Genomic DNA, 23580 nt, shown 5'->3' with positions numbered 1-23580 from the left:
GAGGCCAGGAGTTAGAGGCTGCTGTAAGACTAGCCCGGGGGACAGAGTGAGACTCTGTCAAAGAAGAAGAGAAAGAGGAAGGGGAAGAAGACAAAGAGGAAGAAGAGGAAGAGGAAGAAGAAGAGGAAGAGGAAGAAGAAGAAGAGGGAGGAAGAAGAGGAAGAAGAAGAGGAAGAGGAAGAAGACAAAGAGGAAGAAGAGGAAGAAGAAGAAGAGGAAGAAGAGGGAGGAAGAAGAGGAAGAAGACAAAGAGGAAGAAGAGGGAGGAAGAAGAGGAAGAAGAGGAAGAGGAAGAAGAGGGAGGAAGAAGAGGAAGAAGAAGAGGAAGAGGAAGAAGAGAAAGAGGAAGAAGAGGAAGAGGAAGAAGAGGGAGGAAGAAGAGGAAGAAGAGGAAGAGGAAGAAGAGGGAGGAAGAAGAGGAAGAAGAAGAGGAAGAGGAAGAAGAGAAAGAAGAAGATGAAGAAGAGGAAGAGGAGGAAGAGGAAGGGGAAGATGATGAGGAAGAAGAAGAGGAAGGAGAAGGAGGAAGAAGAAGAAGAAGAAGAGGAAGAGGAAGAAGAGGGAGGAAGAAGAGGAAGAAGAAGAGGAAGAGGAAGAAGAGGAAGAAGAGAAAGAAGAAGATGAAGAAGAGGAAGAGGAAGAAGAGGAAGAGGAAGAAGAAGAAGGGGAAGATGATGAGGAAGAGGAAGAAGGAGAAGGAGAAGGAGAGACTGAGGCGGGAGGCCGAGTGAGGAGGCCGCCCGCAGCCTCCGCCGCGTCCGGGCCTCACCTGCCCTGCGGGCCTCGAGCAGGAAGGCGTTGCCGTAGTCCCAGAAGAAGCAGCCGTCGCGGGCGAGCCGGTTGATGGCCGTCACCTGCCTGCGCAGACTGCAGACAGCGGGGACAGGGGGACAGAGTGGAGGCCGGGCCTCCATCCCCTCGAGGCCGTGACAGCCTCCCCGACGGCTGGGCCTCCAGCTTCACGGGGACGGGGCCTCACCCTGGGGCCACCTGCCTGGGGACACCCCCGCCACCCGTGTAACCCCTCCGTCCGTGTCCCCAAAGCCCCCCGGGGCTTCCCGCGAGCGAGACTTTTGTCACAGCCTCCTCCTCCGGGGTGGAGGCCGAGGCCCAGAGACCGCAAGCTCCTGCCTAAAGGCCACACGGCGGGGCAGGCCGGGCTCGGGGACCCCGACGTCCCCTGTCCCCACCCTGGCCGGCCCCGCCCACGCTGCGGCGGCCTCACCTTTCCTGGACGAGGCTCCGGAAGGAGGCCGGATCGGAGGCCATGAGGCTCTGGGCCTCCTCGAACCCGAGCTGGACCGGGTAGTAGCCTCCGCGGAAGGGGTTGTGGCAGGAGGTCTGGTCCGAGCCGAGGTCCACCAGGAGCTCCCCCGTGGTGGCCAGGATGTGGGCCAGCCGCTCCCTGGCCGGGGACACCGGGACACTTGGAGGCCGGAGGTGGAGGCCGGCCTCAACCCAGGGGGGAAAAACGGGGACAATCTGCCGGCCGCGGCGAGCAGGCGGGGGGACCGAGCTGTGGGGAGGTTTCGTGTCACCGTCCCCCGAGACCCTCGGAGCTCTGGGTCCCCCTGGAATCCCTTGGGGACACCCCAAGGCCACCACTCACCAGAGTGCCACCACGTTGCCATGGTAGCCGAGGCTGAGCACCTCCTTCTTGCTCCTCGCTTCCCTGGTGGGGACAAAGGACGGCAGAGCAGGTGGCCCGTCTGCGCCCGCCCACGGCCACCTGCCTTGGGGACAGACACACGGCCAGGGCCACCGCGAGGGACACAAGCGCGGACGGGGGGGTCCCCGTGCTCTGAGTCGTGTGCATGGTCCCCAAAATCGCCCGGGGAGCGATCGGGCGTGAGGCTCACGCCTGAAATCAATCCGGGCACTCTGGGAGGAGGCCGAGGAGGGAGGATCACTCGAGGCCAGGAGTTGGAGGCCGGCCTCTGAGCAAGAGCCAGACCCCGTCTCTACTGAAAAAATAGAAATTAGGTGGACAAGCAAAAAAAATATATATATATAGAAAAAAATGAGCCGGGCGTGGTGGCGCGTGCCTGGAATCCCAGCTACTCGGGAGGGAGGCTGAGGAGGGAGGATCACTCGAGGTCAGGAGTTGGAGGCCAGCTGATTAGCAAGAGCGAGACCCCGTCTCTACTGAAAAATTAGAAAGAAATTAATTGGCCAACTAAAAATATACAGGAAAAAAAACGAGCCGGGCGTGGTGGCACGTGCCTGTCGTCCCAGCTACTCGGGAGGGAGGCCGAGGCAGGAGGCTCGCTGGAGGCCAGGAGTTGGAGGCTGCCGTGAGTGAGGTTGACACCAAGGCACTCTAGCCCAGGCGACAAAGCCAGACTTTGTCTCAAAAAAAAAAAAGAAAAGAAAGAAATGTAATCAGTGAGCCAGACGTGGTGGTGCACCCGTCCTCCCAGCACTCTGGGAGGAGGCCGAGGCGGGAGGATTGCTCGAGGCCAGGAGTTGGAGGCCAGCCTGAGCAAGAGCGAGACCCCGTCTCTACTAAAAAAATACAAAGAAATTAATTGGCCAAATAAAAATATATAGGAAAAAAAACGAGCCGGGCGTGGAGGCGCATGCCTGTCGTCCCAGCTACTCGGGAGGGAGGCCGAGGCAGGAGGCTCGCTGGAGGCCAGGAGTTGGAGGCTGCTTGTGAGCGAGGCTGACGCTCTGCCCCGTGCGTGTCACGTGACTATGCAAACGACCATGTCTCTGGGAACCCGGGAGAAAGGGGGCGGGGCTTGTGGACAGGCCCCACCCCCTTGAAGCCCCGCCCCCACTCCCAGGGGGTCAGGGGTCGGGGGTCGGGGTCGGGGGTCGGGCCCGCCCGCCGGGGCACCTGAGTCTCTCGATGCAGCGGTCCAAGCTGTCGGTGACCTCCATCAGCCAGCCTTGCTTGTGGCGCTTGTCCAGGGCGGCCTTGTCCACCTGGGGCCCCGGGTCACACGGCGGGGTCGGGGGTCACCCGGCTGCCACCGAGCGACACAGCCCGCGCTTCCGCTCCCGATTTTTCCCGCCCGGACTGTGCATGTGACGGCCGGCGCTGCGGCAGCCGTCTTGCGCCCACGAGGCAAGCGCGAGAAAAATCGGAGATTCCGGCCCCCGGTGTCACCGAGCCGCGGAACCGATGACACCGAAATTTTCGGGGACCCCCCCCCCCGCCCAAAGGAAGATGTGGGGGTCTTGGGCGAAAATGACACCCCCTGTCCCCGTCCCCAAGACGCGACGGACGGGGAAACCGAGGCTCCGGGTGTGACGCGGGGAACTTGGGACGGCTCACCTCGGCGATCACGCCGACGCACCCCACGATGACGGCCGCCTTGGCCTGCGCCCCGCTCATGCCGCCGAGCCCCGAGGTGACAAACACCTTCCCCGCCAGGTCCTCCACGGCCAGGTAGCGCCGGGCCGCGTTCAGCACCGTCAGCTGCGGGAGGCCGGAGGCTCGGGCGACTGTCCCTCCCTGTCCCCCTGTCCCCCCTGTCCCCTCTGTCACCCCTGTCCCCTCTGTCACCCCTGTCCCCTCTGTCACCCCTGTCACCCCTGTCCGCCCATCCCGTCCCCCATATCCCCGTCACCCCATCTCCTGTCCCCCCTGTCCCCTCTGTCACCCCTGTCCCCTCTGTCACCCCTGTCCCCTCTGTCCCCTGTCTCCCCTGTCCCCTCTGTCACCCCTGTCCCCTCTGTCACCCCTGTCCCCTCTGTCCCCTGTCTCCCCTGTCCCCTCTGTCACCCCTGTCCCCTCTGTCCCCTGTCTCCCCTGTCCCCTCTGTCACCCCTGTCCCCTCTGTCCCCTGTCTCCCCTGTCCCCTCTGTCTCCCCTGTCCCCTCTGTCACCCCTGTCCCCTCTGTCCCCTGTCTCCCCTGTCCCCTCTGTCACCCCTGTCCTCCATGTCCCCCTGTCCCCTGTCCCCCTGTCCCCCCTGTCCCTCCCTGTCCCCTGTCCCCTGTCCCCCGTCCCCCCGTCCCCCGTCCCCCCTGTCCCCCGTCCCCCTGTCCCCCTGTCCCCTGTCCCCCTGTCCCCCCTGTCCCCCTGTCCCCCCTGTCCCCCGTCCCCCCTGTCCCCCCTGTCCCCCGTCCCCCCTGTCCCCCTGTCCCCCCTGTCCCCCGTCCCCCCTGTCCCCCGTCCCCCCTGTCCCCCGTCCCCCTGTCCCCCTGTCCCCCCTGTCCCCCATGTCCCCCCTGTCCCCTGTCCCCCCGTCCCCCATCCCCTGTCCCCCATGTCCCCCCTGTCCCCTGTCCCCCCGTCCCTTGTCCCGTCTCCCCTGTCCCCCGTCCCCTGTCCCCCCTATCCCCCCTGTCCCCCATGTCCCCTGTCTCCCCTGTCCCCCATGTCCCCTGTCCCCCATGTCCCCTGTCTCCCCTGTCCCCCATGTCCCCTGTTCCCCGTCCCCTGTCCCCCGTCCCCCCGTCCTCTGTCCCCCCATCCCCTGTCCCCCCTATCCCCCCTGTCCCCCGTCCCCTGTCCCCCCGTCCCCTGTCCCCTGTCCCCCCTGTCCCCCATGTCCCCCATCCCCTGTCCCCCCATCCCTTGTCCCGTCTCCCCTGTCCCCCCATCCCCCCTGTCCCCCCGTCCCCTGTCCCCCCATCCCCCCGTCCCCTGTCCCCTGTCCCCCGTCCCCTGTCCCCCCTGTCCCCCCTGCCCCCTGTCCCGTCTCCCCTGTCCCCCCATCCCCCCTGACCCCCCGTCCCCTGTCCCGCCGTCCCCTGTACCCCTGTCCCCCTGTCCCCTGTCCCCCGTCCCCTGTACCCTGTCCCCCCGGTCCCCCATCCCCCCGTCCCCCATGTCCCCTGTCCCCTGTCACCCCTGTCCCCTGTCCTGTCTCCCCTGTCCCCCCGTCCCCTGTCCCCCCATCCCCCCTGTCCCCCGTCCCCTGTCCCGCCGTCCCCTGTACCCCTGTCCCCCTGTCCCCTGTCCCCCGTCCCCTGTCCCCTGTCCCCCCGGTCCCCCATCCCCCCGTCCCCCATGTCCCCTGTCTCCTGTCCCCCCTGTCCCCTGTCCCGTCTCCCCTGTCCCCCGTCCCCTGTCCCCCCTGTCCCCCGTCCCCTGTACCCTGTCCCCCCGGTCCCCCATCCCCCTGTCCCCCATGTCCCCTGTCCACTGTCCCCCGTCCACTGTCTCCCCTGTCCCCTCTGTCCCCCATGTCCCCCGTCCCCCATGTCCCCTGTCCCCCATGTCCCCTGTCCCCCGTCCCCTGTCCCCCCTGTCCCCTGTCCCCCTGTCCCCTGTCCCCCGTCCCCAGTCTCCCCTGTCCCCCAAGTCCCCTGTCCCCTGTCCCCCATGTCCCCTGTCCCCCATGTCCCCTGTCCCCCGTCCCCCATGTCCCCTGTCCCCCATGTCCCCTGTCCCCTGTCCCCCATGTCCCCTGTCCCCCATGTCCCCTGTCCCCATGTCCCCTGTCCCCCATGTCCCCTGTCCCCCGTCCCCCATGTCCCCCGTCCCCCATGTCCCCTGTCCCCCGTCCCCCATGTCCCCCGTCCCCCGTCCCCCATGTCCCCCGTCCCCCATGTCCCCTGTCCCCCGTCCCCCATGTCCCCTGTCCCCCGTCCCCCATGTCCCCCGTCCCCCATGTCCCCTGTCCCCCGTCCCCTGTCCCCCCTGTCCCCTGTCCCCCATGTCCCCTGTCCCCTGTCCCCCATGTCCCCTGTCCCCCGTCCCCCATGTCCCCCGTCCCCCATGTCCCCTGTCCCCTGTCCCCCATGTCCCCTGTCCCCCATGTCCCCTGTCCCCATGTCCCCCGTCCCCCATGTCCCCTGTCCCCCGTCCCCCATGTCCCCCGTCCCCCATGTCCCCCGTCCCCCGTCCCCCATGTCCCCCATCCCCCATGTCCCCTGTCCCCCGTCCCCCATGTCCCCTGTCCCCCGTCCCCCATGTCCCCCGTCCCCCATGTCCCCTGTCCCCCGTCCCCCATGTCCCCCGTCCCCCATGTCCCCTGTCCCCCGTCCCCTGTCCCCCCTGTCCCCTGTCCCCTGTCTCCCCTGTCCCCCCTGCCCCTGTCCTCCATGTCCCCTGTCCCCTGTCCCCCCGTCCCCTGTCCCCTGTCCCCCATCCCCTGTCTCCCCTGTCCCCCCTGTCCCCTGTCCCCTGTCCCCCGTCCCCTGTCCCCCCTGTCCCCTGTCCCCTGTCTCCCCTGTCCCCCCGTCCCCTGTCCCCCATGTCCCCTGTCCCCTGTCCCCCGTCCCCTGTCCCCCCGTCCCCTGTCCCCCATCCCCCGTCCCCTGTCCCCTGTCCCCCCCATCCCCCGTCCCCCATGTCCCCCCGTCCCCTGTCCCCCCTGTCCCCCATGTCCCCCCTGTCCCCTGTCCCGTCTCCCCTTTCCCCCCTATCCCCCATGTCCCCCCTGTCCCCTGTCCCGTCTCCCCTGTCCCCCCGTCCCCTGTCCCCCCATCCCCCCTGACCCCCCGTCCCCTGTCCCGCCGTCCCCTGTCCCCCTGTCCCCCATGTCCCCTGTCCCCCATGTCCCCTGTCCCCTGTCCCCCATGTCCCCTGTCCCCCATGTCCCCTGTCCCCTGTCCCCCGTGTCCCCTGTCCCCCATGTCCCCTGTCCCCCCATCCCCTGTCCCCCATGTCCCCTGTCCCCCATGTCCCCTGTCCCCCATGTCCCCTGTCCCCCCGTCCCCCTGTCCCCCCGTCCCCCTATCCCCCCTGTCCCCTGTCCCCTGTCCCCCGTCCCCTGTCCCCTGTCCCCGCTGTCCCCCATCCCCCCTATCCCCCATGTCCCCTGTCCCCTGTCCCCCATCCCCCCTGACCCCCATGTCCCCTGTCCCGTCACCCCTGTCCCCCATGTCCCTTGTCCCCTGTCCCCGTCCACTGTCTCCCCTGTCCCCCATGTCCCGTGTCCCCCATGTCCCCTGTCCCCTGTCCCCCGTCCCCCTATCCCCTGTCCCGCCGTCCCCTGTCCCCCCTGTCCCCCGTCCCCATCCCCCATGTCCCCCATGTCCCCTGTCCCCTGTCACCCCTGTCCCCTGTCCCCCCTGTCCCCTGTCTCCCATGTCCCCTGTCCCCCATATCCCCTGTCCCCTGTCTCCCATGTCCCCTCTCCCCCCTGTCCCCTGTCCCCCCTGTCCCCTGTCCCCCCTGTCCCCTGTCTCCTGTCTCCCATGTCCCCTGTCCCCCCTGTCCCCTGTCTCCTGTCTCCCATGTCCCCTGTCCCCTGTCCCCCCTGTCCCCCTGTCCCCTGTCCCCCATGTCCCCTGTCCCCTGTCTCCTGTCTCCCATGTCCCCTGTCCCCCCTGTCCCCTGTCTCCTGTCTCCCATGTCCCCTGTCCCCTGTCCCCTGTCCCCCCTGTCCCCCCTGTCCCCCTGTCCCCCATGTCCCCTGTCCCCTGTCTCCTGTCTCCCATGTCCCCTGTCCCCCCTGTCCCCCATGTCCCCTGTCCCCTGTCCCCTGTCCCCTGTCCCCCTGTCCCCTGTCTCCTGTCTCCCAAGTCCCCTGTCTCCCATATCCCCTGTCCCCCTGTCCCCTGTTCCCCTGTCCCCCTGTCCCCTGTCTCCTGTCTCCCATGTACCCCTGTCCCCTGTCCCCTGTCCCCCCGTCCCCCTGTCCCCTGTCCCCCATGTCCCCTGTCCCCTGTCTCCTGTCTCCCATGTCCCCTGTCCCCTGTCCCCCCTGTCCCCCTGTCCCCCATGTCCCCTGTCCCCTGTCTCCTGTCTCCCATGTCCCCTGTCCCCCCTGTCCCCCATGTCCCCTGTCCCCTGTCCCCCCTGTCCCCCATGTCCCCTGTCCCCTGTCCCCCATGTCCCCTGTCCCCTGTCTCCTGTCTCCCATGTCCCCTGTCCCCTGTCCCCTGTCCCCCATGTCCCCTGTCCCCTGTCTCCTGTCTCCCATGTCCCCTGTCCCCCTGTCCCCTGTCCCCCATGTCCCCTGTCCCTGTCCCCTGTCCCCCATGTCCCCTGTCCCCTGTCTCCTGTCTCCCATGTCCCCTGTCCCCTGTCCCCTGTCCCCCATGTCCCCTGTCCCCTGTCTCCTGTCTCCCATGTCCCCTGTCCCCTGTCCCCTGTCCCCCCTGTCCCCCTGTCCCCCATGTCCCCTGTCCCCTGTCTCCTGTCTCCCATGTCCCCTGTCCCCCCTGTCCCCCATGTCCCCTGTCCCCCTGTCCCCCATGTCCCCTGTCCCCTGTCCCCCATGTCCCCTGTCCCCTGTCTCCTGTCTCCCATGTCCCCTGTCCCCTGTCCCCCATGTCCCCTGTCCCCTGTCTCCTGTCTCCCATGTCCCCTGTCCCCCTGTCCCCTGTCCCCCATGTCCCCTGTCCCTGTCCCCCATGTCCCCTGTCCCCTGTCTCCTGTCTCCCATGTCCCCTGTCCCCTGTCCCCTGTCCCCCATGTCCCCTGTCCCTGTCTCCTGTCTCCCATGTCCCCTGTCCCCCTGTCCCCTGTCCCCCATGTCCCCCTGTCCCCTGTCTCCCATGTCCCCTGTCCCCTGTCCCTGTCTCCCTGTCTCCCATGTCCCCATGTCCCCTGTCCCCTGTCCCCCATCCCCCTGTCCCCTGTCCCCCATGTCCCCTGTCCCCTGTCTCCTGTCTCCCATGTCCCCTGTCCCCTGTCCCCTGTCCCCCCTGTCCCCGTCTCCCATGTCCCCTGTCCCCTGTACCCCTGTCCCCCATGTCCCCTGTCCCCTGTCTCCTGTCTCCCATGTCCCCTGTCCCCTGTCCCCTGTCCCCCCTGTCCCCCTGTCCCCCATGTCCCCTGTCCCCTGTCTCCTGTCTCCCATGTCCCCTGTCCCCCCTGTCCCCCATGTCCCCTGTCCTCTGTCCCCTGTCCCCCTGTCCCCTGTTCCCCTGTCCCCCTGTCCCGTCTCCCATATCCCCTGTCCCCCATGTCCCCCTGTCCCCTGTCCCGTCCCCCATGTCCCCTGTCCCCTGTCCCCTGTCCCCCATGTCCCCTGTCCCCTGTCTCCTGTCCCCTGTCCCCTGTCTCCCATATCCCCTGTCCCCTGTCCCCCATCCCCCTGTCCCTGTCCCCCATGTCCCCTGTCTCCTGTCTCCCATGATCCCCTGTCCCCCCTGTCCCCGTCTCCCATGTCCCCTGTCCCCCTGTCCCCCTGTCCCCCATGTCCCCTGTCCCCTGTCTCCTGTCTCCCATGTCCCCTGTCCCCTGTCCCCTGTCCCCCCTGTCCCCCTGTCCCCCATGTCCCCTGTCCCCTGTCTCCTGTCTCCCATGTCCCCTGTCCCCCATGTCCCCTGTCCCCTGTCTCCTGTCCCCCTGTCCCCTGTTTCCCCTGTCCCCCTGTCCCGTCTCCCATATCCCCTGTCCCCCATGTCCCCCTGTCCCCTGTCCCCTGTCCCCATGTCCCCTGTCCCCTGTCCCCCTGTCCCCCATGTCCCCTGTCCCCTGTCTCCTGTCCCCTGTCCCCTGTCTCCCATATCCCCTGTCCCCTATTCCCCATGTCCCCCTGTCCCTGTCTCCCATATCCCCTGTCCCCCTGTCCCCTGTCCCCCCGTCCCCTGTCCCCCTTTCCCGTGTCCCCTGTCCCCCCTGTCCCCTGCCCCCCTGTCCCCTGTCTCTTATGTCCCCTGTCCCCTGTCCCCCCTGTCCCCCTGTCCCCTGTCTCCCATATGCCCTGTCCCCTGTCCCCCTGTCCCCTGTCCCCTGTCCCCTGTCCCCCTGTCCCCTGTCCCCCTGTCCCCTGTCCCCTGTCCCCTGCCCCCCTGTCCCCTGTCTCTTATGTCCCCTGTCCCCTGTCCCCCTGTCCCCCTGTCCCGTCTCCCATATGCCCTGTCCCCTGTCCCCTGTCCCCCTGTCCCCTGTCCCCCTGTCCCCTGTCCCCTGTCCCCCCTGTCCCCTGTCCCCTGTCCCCCCTGTCCCCTGTCCCCCTGTCCCCTGTCCCCCTGTCCCCTGTCCCCCTGTCCCCTGTCCCCCTGTCCCCTGTCCCCCCTGTCCCCTGTCCCCTGTCCCCCGTCCCCATGTCCCCCCTGTCCCCCTGTCCCCTGTCCCCCCGTCCCCTGTCCCCCTGTCCCCTGTCCCCCTGTCCCCTGTCCCCTGTCCCCCGTCCCCCATGTCCCCCTGTCCCCCCTGTCCCCCTGTCCCCTGTCCCCGCCACTGAGCTGGCCCTCTCTCACCACCGTGCCGTGCACGATGCCCTGAGGGCCGATGTAGCAGTAGCTGCCCGCGGTCATCTGGCCGTACCTGCCGCAGAAAGGGGAAACTGAGGCCCGGCTCCGCCCGCCGGCCACCCCCTCCAGGAGGTTTTTAATTTTTTATCGGGGACAGAACCTCGCTCTGTCGCCCGGGCCGGAGTGGAGCGCCGTGGCGTCAGCCTCGCTCACAGCAGCCTCCACCTCCTGGCCTCCAGCGATCCTCCTGCCTCGGCCTCCCTCCCGAGTAGCTGGGACGACAGGCGTGCGCCACCACGCCCGGCTCGTTTTTCTATATATTTCTAGTCGTCCAGCTCATTTCTTTCTATTTTTTTTTTGAATAGAGACGGGGTCTCACTCTTGCTCAGGCTGGCCTCCAACTCCTGACCTCGAGCGATCCTCCTGCCTCGGCCTCCCTCCCGAGTAGCTGGGACTCCAGGCATGCGCCTCCACGCCCGGCTCATTTTTTTCTATATATTTCTAGTCGTCCAGCTCATTTCTTTCTATTTTTTTTTTTGAATAGAGACGGGGTCTCGCTCTTGCTCAGGCTGGCCTCCAACTCCTGACCTCGAGCGATCCTCCTGCCTCGGCCTCCCTCCCGAGTAGCTGGGACGACAGGCGTGCGCCTCCACCGCGTCCGGCCTCCGTGTTGCTTTTTAACGCTATCGGTGGGGGCGGGGGGTAGAAGGGGACAAGGCCGTGTCCCTAGACCCCAACGGGGACTTACATGGTCACCCCCAAGGCGAAGAGCTTCTCGTACTCCTCCTTGGAGGAGTAGTTCGGGATGACCTGGGTAAGAAGGAGAGGGGCGCTCGGAGTCCCGACGGGAGGCCCGGCCTTCCCCCATCCCCTCCCGAAGTCCCCCCCCCCCGGCCGGCCGCCGGGGACCCACCATGCCGTTGGTGACGACCAGGCGCGGGGCACTGGGTCTGCTGGGGAAGAGGCCCAGGGGGTGGCCGCTGTACATGACGAGAGTCTGCTCCTCAGTCATCTTGGCCAGGTAGGACATCGTCAGCCGGAACTGCGGGGGCCGGCAGAGCGGGGGTGTCGGGAAGACAGGATTCCATTAGAGGCCGGCCTCCCGGCCTCCCCTGTCCCGTCTACCTTCAAGTCCCCCTCACTAATCAAGGAAATAGAGAGAGTCGCCATTCGTCTCTTGTGACACCGCTGTTAATTCACGGCGACCTCTGGGACTTAGAAGTTAGCTCCCGGAGAGACTTTGGACCAGCTTGTTCCCCTCGATGGATTAGAAGCCCCGTTGGGGGGACCTTTGACCCTGACCCACGACAAAAAAAAAAAAATAGAGTCACTCTAGCTCTTTTGTGACACCTCTGTTAATTGACAGCGACCTCTGGGAACTTAGAAGTTAGCTCCTGACAGACTTTGGACCTGCTTGTTCAGCTTGATAGATTAGATAGATTTGAAACCCCCTTTGAGGACCTTTGACCCCTGACCCATGACAAAAAATTATAGAGAGAGTCCCTATAGCTCTTTTGTGACCACCTCTGTTAATTGACAACGACCTCTCGGAACTTAGAAGTTAGCCCCCGAGAGACTTTGGACCAGCTCGTTCCCCTCGATTGATTAGATAGATGAGAAGCCCCTTGCAAGGACCTTTGACCCCTGACCCACGACAAAAATTATAGAGAGAGTCACTATAGCTCTTTTGTGACATCTCTGTTAATTGACAACCACCGCTTGGAACTTAGAAGTTAGCTCCCGGAAAGACTTTGGACCAGCTTGTTCGCCTCGATTGATTAGACAGATTAGAAGCCCCTTGGGGGGACCTTTGACCCTGACCCACGACAAAAAAATATAGAGAGTCACCATACATCTTTTGTGACACCTCTGTTAATTGACAGCGACCTCTGGGAACTTAGAAGTTAGCCCCCGAGAGACTTTGGACCAGCTCGTTCCTCTCGATTGATTAGATAGATGAGAAGCCCCTTGCAAGGACCTTTCACCCCTGACCCACGACAAAAAAAGTATAGAGTCACTCTAACTCTTTGGTGACACCTCTGTTAATTGACAACGACCTCTCGGAACTTAGAAGTTAGCTCCTAAAAAGATTTTGGACCTGTTTGTTCCCCTCGACAGATGAGAAGCCCCGTTGGGGGCACTTTCGACCCCTGACCCGTGTGACCCGTGTCCCCTAGCAACCCCAGGCCCCGATATGCAAATGTGTCACCATGACGACCGATAATGGGTGTCCATGTTTGATCAAAGCCTGCAGGGAGTCTGAGCTTGTGGCTGGCGGTTTGGGGGACACGCCTGTCCCCCGGGTGTTTGCAAGCCGGGACGAGGAGCCGGGGGCTGAGGGGGGCAGGGCCGGGAGGTCGGGGGGCGCGAGAGGCGGGGGACACGAAGGCGACACGACAGGGACCTCGGTCTCACCTGAGCCCAGTTGCTGAACACCTGCCCGTTGCCGCCGTAGGTGACCAACTCCTGGGGAAACTAGGCGAGACGCGGGGACATCTGAGCGCGGCCGGGCAAGGCGGGGAGGCCGTGGCCACCGGCCTCCCACCACGGGCCTCAAACGTGGAGGCCAGGGGCAGAGGCCGCAGTGGCAAGAAAGAGAGCCGGCCCGGCCCGGGGAGGGGACCAGGGCCCAGCTGGAAGTCTGGGACGGGGGACAAAGAGGCCTGCGGGAGGGCCGGGGACACACAGCGGTCAGGGCCGGCGCGGAGGCTCACGCCTGGCATCCCGGCTCTCTGGGAGGAGGCCGAGGATGGAGGATCGCTTGCTCGAGGTCAGGAGTCGGAGGCCAGCCTGAGCAAGAGCGAGACCCCGTGTCTACTAGAAAAAAATAGAAAGAAATGAGCTGGACGACTGAAAATACATAGAAAAAAAAAACAAAACGAGCCGGGCGTGGCGGCGCATGCCTGGAGTCCCAGCTACTCAGGAGGGAGGCTGAGGGGGGAGGATCACTGGAGGCCAGAAGTCGGAGGCTGCTGTGAGCGAGGCTGACGCCACGGCACTCTAGCCCGGGCGACACAGCGAGACTCTTGTCTCAAAATAAATGAATAAATAAAAATAGAAAGAATAATTTCTAGAAATATAAAGAAAGAATAGAAAGAATATAAAAATAGAAAGAACACAGTAGAAAAATTGAAAGAACAGAAAAAAATAGAAAACAATAAAAAAATAGAAAGAATGTAATATATTATGTATTATTTTATCATAACATATATAATATATAATAGATATAATAGATATGATTATGTAATATATTATAATATAATTATATTATTATATTATATAATTACATATATTATATATTATATTGTATATATTATATATTGTACATATTATATATTACATATAGATTATATAATATATAATCTATATGTAATATAGATTATTATATTATATAATATATAATCTATATGTAATATATAATATATATTATATATAATATATTTTATATAAAATTATATAAATTATATATATTATAATATAATATATTTATATTTTATATATATAAATATATATTATATTATGTTACATATAATATATATTATGTATAATTATATATTACAATATGTTATATATTATGATATATTATATATAATATATTACATATATTATATATAATATATAGTTACATTATATTATATAATATATATTATATTATTTATATTACATATTATATATTTATGTTATATATAAATATTTACATTATATAAATATAAATATATAAATATGAATATTTATATTACATATATTTATATTATGTATTATATATTATATTATTTATATTATATATATGATATATTATAATCTATATATATAGACTATATCATATCATATAAGCATATAATATAATAATAATTCTTTCTATAATACAAAGAGCACAAACCCCAGAAACCCAACCTTTGGTGTGCTGGGATGAGCCCGGCGTCAGGCCGTGTCCCGCTGTCCCCGGGTGACCGGCAGGTGTGACTGTCACAGGGACTCGTGTGACCCCTTTGGAGACAAGAGGCCCCGGGACCTCCCTGCCCCCGCTTGGTGACATCCTGCGAACCTGTCACCTTCTCAGGGTGACAAGCTGACAGCCGCGAGTGACATCCCGCCCCTGCCCCGCGCTGCAGACACCAGCGTGACTCAGTTTCCCCTGCGGTTACCTGGGCCACCTCGGGGTCCAGGTTGTTCATGATCATGTGCATGATGGCAGCGGCCGCCTTGGTCCGGCAGGGGTACTGCTCGATGGGGCAGGCCCTGCAGGGGAGGGGGGACATCGGTCACCATGGTGACCGCGACAGGACTGTCCCCTCCCCTGCCCTTCCCGCCGGGAAGCCGGGCGATAATGACTTATACCCAGGTCGCTTGTGGAAACGACAGTGGGAGCCGGGCAAGGAGGCCCACGCCTGTCATCCCAGCACTCTGGGAGGCCCAGGAGGGAGGATCGCTCCAGGTTGAGGCCAGGAGTTGGAGGCCAGCCTGAGCAAGAGCGAGACCCCGTCTCTACTAAAAAAATATAATAAAAAATCACCCAAACAACTAAAAATATATGGAAAAAATAAGCCAGGTGGGGAGGCTCACGCCTGTCGTCCCAGCTACTCTGGGAGGCCGAGGCGGGAGGCTCGCTCGAGGTCAGGAGTTGGAGGCCAGCCTGAGCAAGAGCGAAGCCTCGTCTCTACTAAAAATATAGAAAACAGATTACCCAAACAACTAAAAATATATAGAAAAAATTAGGCCTCTAAAAATAGTGTCCACTAAAATTAGAAATTACCCAAACAACAAAAATATATAGAAAAAATGAGCCAGGTGTGGAGGCCCACGCCTGTCATCCCAGCTACTCTGGGAGGCCGAGGAGGGAGGCTCGCTCGAGGCCAGGAGGTGGAGGTCAGCCTGAGCAAGAGCGAGACCCCGTCTCTGCTAAAAAAATTCACCCAACAACTAAAAATATACAGAAAAACGAGCGGGGCGCGGTGGGTGACCCCGGCTCTGCCCCGTCCGCCCCGCACGGTGTGGCCGGCAGGCAGCGGCGCCTGCAGAACGTTCTAGAAGCTTAAGGGGGTGGGCGGCGGCTCCAGGGCCCCCACCCTGTCTGTGCCTGGGTAGGGGAGCCCGCCCCTCCCCCACGCCCCTCCCCCCACGCCCCTCCCCCATGCCCCTCCCCCATGCCCGTGTCCCCCATGTCCGTGTCCCCCACGCCCCTCCCCCATGCCCGTGTCCCCCATGCCCGTGTCCCCCATGCCCGTGTCCCCCATGCCCGTGTCCCCCATGCCCCTCTCCCCCATGCCCGTGTCCCCCATGCCCGAGTCCCCCATGCCCGTGTCCCCCATGCCCGAGTCCCCCATGCCCGTGTCCCCCATGCCCGTGTCCCCCATGCCCGAGTCCCCCATGCCCGTGTCCCCCATGCCCGTGTCCCCCATGCCCGAGTCCCCCATGCCCGTGTCCCCCATGCCCGAGTCCCCCATGCCCGTGTTCCCCATGCCCGTGTCCCCCATGCCCGAGTCCCCCATGCCCGAGTCCCCCATGCCCGTGTCCCCCATGCCCGTGTCCCCCATGCCCGAGTCCCCCATGCCCGTGTCCCCCATGCCCGAGTCCCCCATGCCCATGTCCCCCATGCCCGTGTCCCCCATGCCCGTGTCCATCATTCCCGTGTCCCCCATGCCCGTGTCCCCCATGCCCGTGTCCCCCATGCCCGTGTCCCCCATGCCCGTGTCCCCCATGCCCGAGTCCCCCATGCCCGTGTCCCCATGCCCCTCTCCCCCATGCCCGTGTCCCCCATGCCCCTCTCCCCCATGCCCGTGTCCCCCATGCCCCTCTCCCCCATGCCCGAGTCCCCCATGCCCGTGTCCCCCATGCCCCTCCCCCATGCCCGTGTCCCCCATGCCCGTGTCCCCCATGCCCCTCCCCCATGCCCCTCCCCCATGCCCGTGTCCTTCATGCCCGAGTCCCCCATGCCCCTCCCCCATGCCCGAGTCCCCCATGCCCGTGTCCCCCATGCCCGAGTCCCCCATGCCCGAGTCCCTCATGCCCGTGTCCCCCATGCCCGAGTCCCCCATGCCCATGTCCCCCATGCCCGTGTCCCCCATGCCCGTGTCCCCCATGCCCGTGTCCCCCATGCCCGTGTGCCCCATGCCCCTCCCCCATGCCCGTGTCCCCCATGCCCGAGTCCCCCATGCCCCTCCCCCATGCCCGAGTCCCCCATGCCCGTGTCCCCCATACCCCTCCCCCATGCCCGAGTCCCCCATGCCCGTGTCCCCCATGCCTGTGTCCTTCATGCCCCTCTCCCCCATGCCCGTGTCCCCCATGCCCGTGTCCCCCATGCCCCTCCCCCATGCCCGAGTCCCCCATGCCCGTGTCCCCCATGCCCGAGTCCCCCATGCCCGTGTCCCCCATGCCCGTGTCCCCCATGCCCCTCCCCCATGCCCGTGTCCCCCATGCCCGAGTCCCCCATGCCCCTCCCCCATGCCCGAGTCCCCCATGCCCGTGTCCCCCATACCCCTCCCCCATGCCCGAGTCCCCCATGCCCGTGTCCCCCATGCCCCTCCCCCATGCCCGTGTCCCCCATGCCCGTGTCCCCCATGCCCGTGTCCCCCATGCCCGTGTCCCCCATGCCCGTGTCCCCCATGCCCGTGTCCCCCATGCCCCTCCCCCATGCCCGTGTCCCCCATGCCCGAGTCCCCCATGCCCCTCCCCCATGCCCGAGTCCCCCATGCCCGTGTCCCCCATACCCCTCCCCCATGCCCGAGTCCCCCATGCCCGTGTCCCCCATGCCTGTGTCCTTCATGCCCCTCTCCCCCATGCCCGTGTCCCCCATGCCCGTGTCCCCCATACCCCTCCCCCATGCCCGTGTCCCCTATGCCCGTGTCCCCCATGCCCCTCCCCCATGCCCGTGTCCCCCATGCCCGTGTCCCCCATGCCCCTCCCCCATGCCCGAGTCCCCCATGCCCGTGTCCCCCATGCCCGAGTCCCCCATGCCCGTGTCCCCCATGACCCTCCCCCATGCCCGAGTCCCCCATGCCCGTGTCCCCCATGCCCGTGTCCCCCATGCCCCTCCCCCATGCCCGTGTCCCCCATGCCCGTGTCCCCCATACCCCTCCCCCATGCCCGTGTCCCCTATGCCCGTGTCCCCCATACCCCTCCCCCATGCCCGTGTCCCCTATGCCCGTGTCCCCCATGACCCTCCCCCATGCCCGAGTCCCCCATGCCCCTCCCCCATGCCCCTCCCCCATGCCCGAGTCCCCCATGCCCGTGTCCCCCATACCCCTCCCCCATGCCCGAGTCCCCCATGCCCGTGTCCCCCATGCCTGTGTCCTTCATGCCCCTCTCCCCCATGCCCGAGTCCCCCATGCCCCTCCCCCATGCCCGAGTCCCCCATGCCCGTGTCCCCCATGCCCGAGTCCCCCATGCCCGTGTCCCCCATGACCCTCCCCCATGCCCGTGTCCCCCATGCCCCTCCCCCATGCCCGAGTCCCCCATGCCCGTGTCCCCCATGCCCCTCCCCCATGCCCGAGTCCCCCATGCCCCTCCCCCATGCCCGAGTCCCCCATGCCCGTGTCCCCCATGCCCGTGTCCCCCATTCCCGTGTCCCCTATGCCCGTGTCCCCCATACCCCTCCCCCATGCCCGTGTCCCCCATGCCCGTGTCCCCCATGCCCGTGTCCCCTATGCCCGTGTCCCCCATACCCCTCCCCCATGCCCGTGTCCCCTATGCCCGTGTCCCCCATGCCCGTGTCCCCCATGCCCCTCCCCCATGCCCGTGTCCCCCATGCCCGTGTCCCCCATGCCCCTCCCCCATGCCCGTGTCCCCCATGCCTGTGTCCCCCATGCCCCTCCCCCCATGCCCCTCTCCCCCATGCCCGTGTCCCCCATGCCCGTGTCCCCCATGCCCGTGTCCCCCATGCCCGAGTCCCCCATGCCCGTGTCCCCCATGCCCGTGTCCCCCATGCCCCTCCCCCCATGCCCCTCTCCCCCATGCCCGTGTCCCCCATGCCCGTGTCCCCCATGCCCGTGTCCCCCATGCCCGTGTCCCCCATGCCCCTCCCCCATGCCCGTGTCCCCCATGCCCGTGTCCCCCATGCCCGTGTCCCCCATGCCCCTCCCCATGCCCGTGTCCCCCATGCCTGTGTCCCCCATGCCCCTCCCCCCATGCCCCTCTCCCCCATGCCCGTGTCCCCCATGCCCGTGTCCCCCATGCCCGTGTCCCCCATGCCCCTCCCCCCATGCCCCTCTCCCCCATGCCCGTGTCCCCCATGCCCGTGTCCCCCATGCCCGTGTCCCCCATGCCCCTCCCCCATGCCCGTGTCCCCCATGCCCGTGTCCCCCATGCCCGTGTCCCCCATGCCCCTCCCCATGCCCGTGTCCCCCATGCCTGTGTCCCCCATGCCCCTCCCCCCATGCCCCTCTCCCCCATGCCCGTGTCCCCCATGCCCGTGTCCCCCATGCCCGTGTCCCCCATGCCCGTGTCCCCCATGCCCGAGTCCCCCATGCCCGTGTCCCCCATGCCCGTGTCCCCCATGCCCCTCCCCCCATGCCCCTCTCCCCCATGCCCGTGTCCCCCATGCCCGTGTCCCCCATGCCCGTGTCCCCCATGCCCGTGTCCCCCATGCCCCTCCCCCATGCCCGTGTCCCCCATGCCCGTGTCCCCCATGCCCGTGTCCCCCATGCCCCTCCCCATGCCCGTGTCCCCCATGCCTGTGTCCCCCATGCCCCTCCCCCCATGCCCCTCTCCCCCATGCCCGTGTCCCCCATGCCCGTGTCCCCCATGCCCGTGTCCCCCATGCCCCTCCCCCATGCCCTGTCCCCCATGCCCGTGTCCCCCATGCCTGTGTCCCCCATGCCCCTCCCCCCATGCCCCTCTCCCCCATGCCCGTGTCCCCCATGCCCGTGTCCCCCATGCCCGTGTCCCCCATGCCCCTCCCCCCATGCCCCTCCCCCATGCCCGTGTCCCCCATGCCCGTGTCCCCATGCCCCTCCCCCACGCCCCTCCCCCCATGCCCCTCCCCCGCTCACCGGGGCGGGCGGCGCGGGCACAGCCGGTACATGTACACGTGGCCGAAGTCCCGCAGCTCCCGGGCGAACTCGGGCGCGAGCTGCGCGTGCGCGTCGGCGGGGAAGTAGCGCAGCGCGTTCCTCAGGGCCAGCTGCGGGGGGACAGCGGGGACAGGCGGTTTTATTGGGGGGCCCCCTGATGGCCTCCTCCTGTCCCCCACCCGGACTGGGCCCCGCCGGGCTCAGGAGCCACCCGGGGACCGCCTGGCTGTGTCCCCAGAGCGTGTCACCTCCTCCAGGCAGCCCTCCCGGATTGCCCCTTCCCTCCGGGCTCAGGAGGGTGGCGGAGACTCGCGGAGCTCCCGCAGGCAACAACGAGCCTCGGCCACCCGCACAGCCCCGGGGCGGAGCCAGGGACACAGGGTCCGCGGCAGAGGGTGACTCAAACGACAGGTGCAACGGTGGAAGGTTCCAGAACGGGCACGAACCCAGGGGGAACCCAGTTAGTGGTCGGGACAGGCCGGGCGCGGTGCAGTGGCTCACGGCTGTCAACCGGGAGCTCTGGGAGGCCGAGGCGGGAGGATCGCTATAGAGGTCGGGAGTTGGAGGCCAGCCTGAGCCCAAGAGCGAGACCCCGTGTCTACTGAAAATAGAAAGAAATGAGCCAGACAACTAAAAATATATAGAAAAAATGAGCCGGGCGTGGAGGCGCATGCCTGTAGTCCCAGCTACTCGGGAGGGAGGCTGAGGCGGGAGGATCGCTCGAGGTCAGGAGTTGGAGGCCAGCCTGAGCCCAACAGCGAGACCCTGTCTCTACTAAAAATACAGAAAATACAATTACCCAAACAACTAAAAATATATAGAAAAAATTAGGCGGGTGTGGTGGCTCACGCCTGTCATCCCAGTACTCTGGGAGGCTGAGCGGGGAGGATCGCTATAGAGGTCAGGAGTTGGAGGCCAGACTGAGCCCAAGAGCGAGACCCCGTCTCTACTACAAAAAAAATAGAAAGAAATGAGCTGGACAACTAAAAATATATAGAAAAAAAAAATGAGCCAGGCGTGGAGGCGCGTGCCTGGAGTCCCAGCTACTCGGGAAAGAGGAGGCCGAAGCGGGAGGCTCGCTCAAGGTCAGGAGTTGGAGGCCAGCCTGAGCAAGAGCGAGACCCCGTCTCTACTAAAAAAATAGAAAACACAATTACCCAAACAACTAAAAATATATAAATAAAATTAGGCGGGCGCGGAGGCTCACGCCTGTAGTCCCAGCACTCTGGGAGGCTGAGGCTGGAGGATTGCTGGAGTCCAGGAGTTGGAGGCCAGCCTGAGCAAGAGCGAGACCCCATCTCTACTGTAAAAATAGAAAGAAATTTATTGGCCAACTAAAAATATATAGAAAAAACGAGCTGGGCGTGGAGGCGCATGCCTGGAGTCCCAGCTACTCGGGAGGGAGGCCGAGGCGGGAGGCTCGCTGGAGGCCAGGAGTGGAGGCTGCTGTGAGCGAGGCTGACGCCACGGCACTCACTCCGGCCCGGGTGACAGAGCGAGACTCAGTCTCAAAAACCGAGAGCAGCCGGGGCAGCTGCAAAGGCCACCAGGGAAAGGCCTGAGCGAGACCGTCGTGCGTGTTGGTGGCCTCCACTTGTCTCTCCAAAGTGAGGCCCAGAAAACGAGGTCGCGGTGACTCGGGGGAACTCACACTTTAATGACATCCGAATCCTCATCTTATAAGACTGCCTTTAAAATTCACGCCACAAATCAAAGGAATATATTTAAGTTAAAAAAAATAAAATAAAATAAAATAAAACCAAAAAGCAGGAGACAAGCCACAGCCCGGGCTTGGGGACAGCGGGAGGCTGGCTGTCCCCAAGCACGACAGGGAAGACCCAGCCCCCTTAGGGTTAAGGTCCCCAGACCCCGGTCGCCACTGCGGGGGTGTGTGTTCAGAGTGGCAGGAGCAAGGCCAGGTGGGCCGGCAGGACAGGTGGGCCGGCAGGACAGGTGGGCCGCAGGTGGCGGAGGGGGAGGGGCGGGGAGGGGGAGGAGGAGGGGGGAGGGGGGAGGGAGGGATGGGGGGCCCAACCTGCAAGACGGAAGGTCAGAAGTTAAGTCATTAGTGCCCAGCGGGGAGGTGACGAGGAGTGGAGGGACATTCGTCATTGCCTGGAGGTCCTCATGCCCCGCCCCCATCGCAGCCCCGCCCCGCCCCCACCGTCATTGCCCCGCCCCCATCGTCATTGCCCCGCCCCCATCGTCATTGCCCCGCCCCCATCGTCATTGCCCCGCCCCCATCGTCATTGCCCCGCCCCCAGGTCAGCCAAGCCCCGCCCCGTCTCAGCCCAGCCCCGCCCCATCTCAGCCCCGCCCCGCCCCATCCTCATTGCCCCGCCCCCAGCTCAGCCCAGCCCCGCCCATCCTCATTGCCCCGCCCCCAGGTCAGCCAAACCCCACCCCATCCTCATTGCCCCGCCCCAGCTCAGCCCAGCCCCGCCCATCCTCATTGCCCCGCCCCCAGGTCAGCCAAACCCCACCCCATCCTCATTGCCCCGCCCCAGCTCAGCCCAGCCCCGCCCATCCTCATTGCCCCGCCCCAGCTCAGCCAAACCCCACCCCATCCTCATTGCCCCGCCCCAGCTCAGCCCAGCCCCGCCCCATCCTCACTGCCCCGCCCCATCTCAGCCAAACCCCACCCCATCCTCATGGCCCCACCCCCATCCTCATGGCCCCACCCCCATCCTCATGGCCCCACCCCCATCCTCATGGCCCCACCCCCATCCTCATGGCCCCACCCCCATCCTCATGGCCCCACCCCCAGCTCAGCCCAGCCCCGCCCCATCTCAGCCCCGCCCCGCCCCATCCTCACTGCCCCGCCCCCAGCCCCGCCCCGCCCCATCCTCATTGCCCCGCCCCCATCTCAGCCCAGCCCCGCCCCATCCTCATTGCCCCGCCCCCAGCCCCGCCCCCAGCCCCGCCCCCAGCCCTGCCCCCCAGCCCCCCAGCAGCCACCGTCTCGGTCCCGCCCCTCCCGTCTGAGCGGACTCGTGTCCCCCCAGCCCCGCACCCCGACGGTCCCCAGCGCAGGGGCGCGGGCGGAGACTCGGAGCCACCCGCCACGCCTGTTCCCTCGGGTGCGCTCACGTCCCACGCTCGCGCGTGGGGAAACCGAGGCACGCCAGGGCCCGCGACTTATTTATTTATTTTTGAGACAGAGTCTCGCTCTGTCGCCGGGCTGGAGTGAGTGCCGGGGTGTCAGCCTCGCTCACAGCAGCCTCCACCTCCAGGCCTCCAGCGAGCCTCCTGCCTCGGCCTCCCTCCCGAGTAGCTGGGACCACAGGCATGCGCCTCCACGCCTGGCTCGTTTTTTCTATATATTATCAGTTGGTCAATAATTTCTTTTTATTTTTTAGTAGAGACGGGGCCTCGCTCTTGCTCAGGCCGGCCTCCACCTCCTGACCTCGAGCGATCCTCCCTCCTCGGCCTCCTCCCAGAGTGCTGGGATGACAGGCGTGAGCCTCCGCACCCGGCTGGCCGGTGACTTCTTCGGGGGGCTGGGTAGCCCCAGTGGGTGCCCCCCCAGCAGCCCCCTCTTTCTCCTGAGCCTGTTTCCTCACAGGTACCATGGGGCCATCAGGCTAGAGGCCAGCTGGCCTCTACCCTAGCTGTCCCCATGCCCGAAACCGGGTTCTAGCCTCCTGCGGCCCTCAAATTCACTGGAACGTTCACAAACAAAAACACGAGGCCGCGGAGGCTCACGCCTGTCACCCCAGCACTTCGGGAGGCCGAGGCTGGAGGCCCACAGTTGGAGGTCAGCCTGGGCAACAGAGCAAGACCCCGCCGATCTTGACAACAACATTTTTTTTAAAAAAAAAAATGAGCCGGACTTGGTGATGACGTAGCCAGAACAGTCCTTGATACTCGGGGAGGCTGAGGCAGGAGGATCGCTGGAGGCCAGGAGGTGGAGGCCAGCCTCGGCCACAGAGCGAGACTCTGCCTCCCATAAGAGAAGCAAAATAAAATAAAAATAAAAATCGGAGGCTGATCTAGTGGAGAGTGGGGTGCAAAGGTCACGTGATTTGAGGCCCACGGGCCAGGGAGTCTGTCACCCCTTTGGGGTTCGTGACGATGAACACGCGGCCACTTCCTGGTGACAATGGAGGTCGCCACGGAGCCACCACTGGCTGGCTGGGTGACCTTGAGCCTCAACACCCTCCTCTGTCCTTGGGGTCGCTGATATTGCAACCCCTAACCCCCCAAATCGGGAGTCCCCTGGAGGCCGGGGGTGGAGGCCCGTTAAGGAGGCTGGAGGCCCGATAAGGAGGCTGCAGCTGGGATTACCACATCCCCCCAAACTTCTTACCTCCTCCTCTGCAGGGGTGAGGCCCGGAGTCCTGACCGGGGCGTGTGGCACCCCAGCCCAGCGGCCTCGGTTCTCGGGTAGAGGCCTCAGAGGGAGGCCGGAGCAGAGCTCGTGGAGGTCGGACATGGCTCTAGCTTGGGGCTGAGGCCGGCTCTGAGGCAGGACAGGAAGTGACCCGCGGCGGTCACAGCCACCTCCCCCTGTCCCCAG

General features: G+C 64.1%; 1 protein-coding gene across 2 annotated transcripts in view; it reads right to left on the bottom strand.

Moving 5' to 3' along the window:
• UROC1 (urocanate hydratase 1) overlaps positions 1 to 23551 on the bottom strand; it is a 35903-nt gene extending 12352 nt beyond the window's left edge. For both annotated transcript variants that reach the window (XR_012913739.1, XM_075995951.1), the window contains exons 1-12: positions 23371 to 23551; positions 19041 to 19171; positions 14199 to 14292; positions 12469 to 12528; positions 10967 to 11095; positions 10802 to 10863; positions 10060 to 10126; positions 3284 to 3427; positions 2843 to 2931; positions 1610 to 1672; positions 1226 to 1405; positions 770 to 867 (exon numbers count right to left, since the gene is read on the bottom strand). Coding sequence is in view for 1 of the 2 variants with exons in the window: in XM_075995951.1 (XP_075852066.1) it covers positions 770 to 867; positions 1226 to 1405; positions 1610 to 1672; positions 2843 to 2931; positions 3284 to 3427; positions 10060 to 10126; positions 10802 to 10863; positions 10967 to 11095; positions 12469 to 12528; positions 14199 to 14292; positions 19041 to 19171; positions 23371 to 23496 (1243 nt within the window). In the remaining variant the exon portion in view is untranslated. The remainder of the gene's footprint in view (positions 1 to 769; positions 868 to 1225; positions 1406 to 1609; positions 1673 to 2842; positions 2932 to 3283; positions 3428 to 10059; positions 10127 to 10801; positions 10864 to 10966; positions 11096 to 12468; positions 12529 to 14198; positions 14293 to 19040; positions 19172 to 23370) is intronic.
• Between the last annotated feature and the right edge of the window lie 29 nt (positions 23552 to 23580).

The sequence above is a fragment of the Microcebus murinus genome, chromosome 20 (assembly GCF_040939455.1).
Source record: "Microcebus murinus isolate Inina chromosome 20, M.murinus_Inina_mat1.0, whole genome shotgun sequence".
In the NCBI taxonomy this organism is placed as follows: domain Eukaryota; kingdom Metazoa; phylum Chordata; class Mammalia; order Primates; family Cheirogaleidae; genus Microcebus; species Microcebus murinus.
This window is presented reverse-complemented; position numbering and strand designations above follow the sequence as displayed.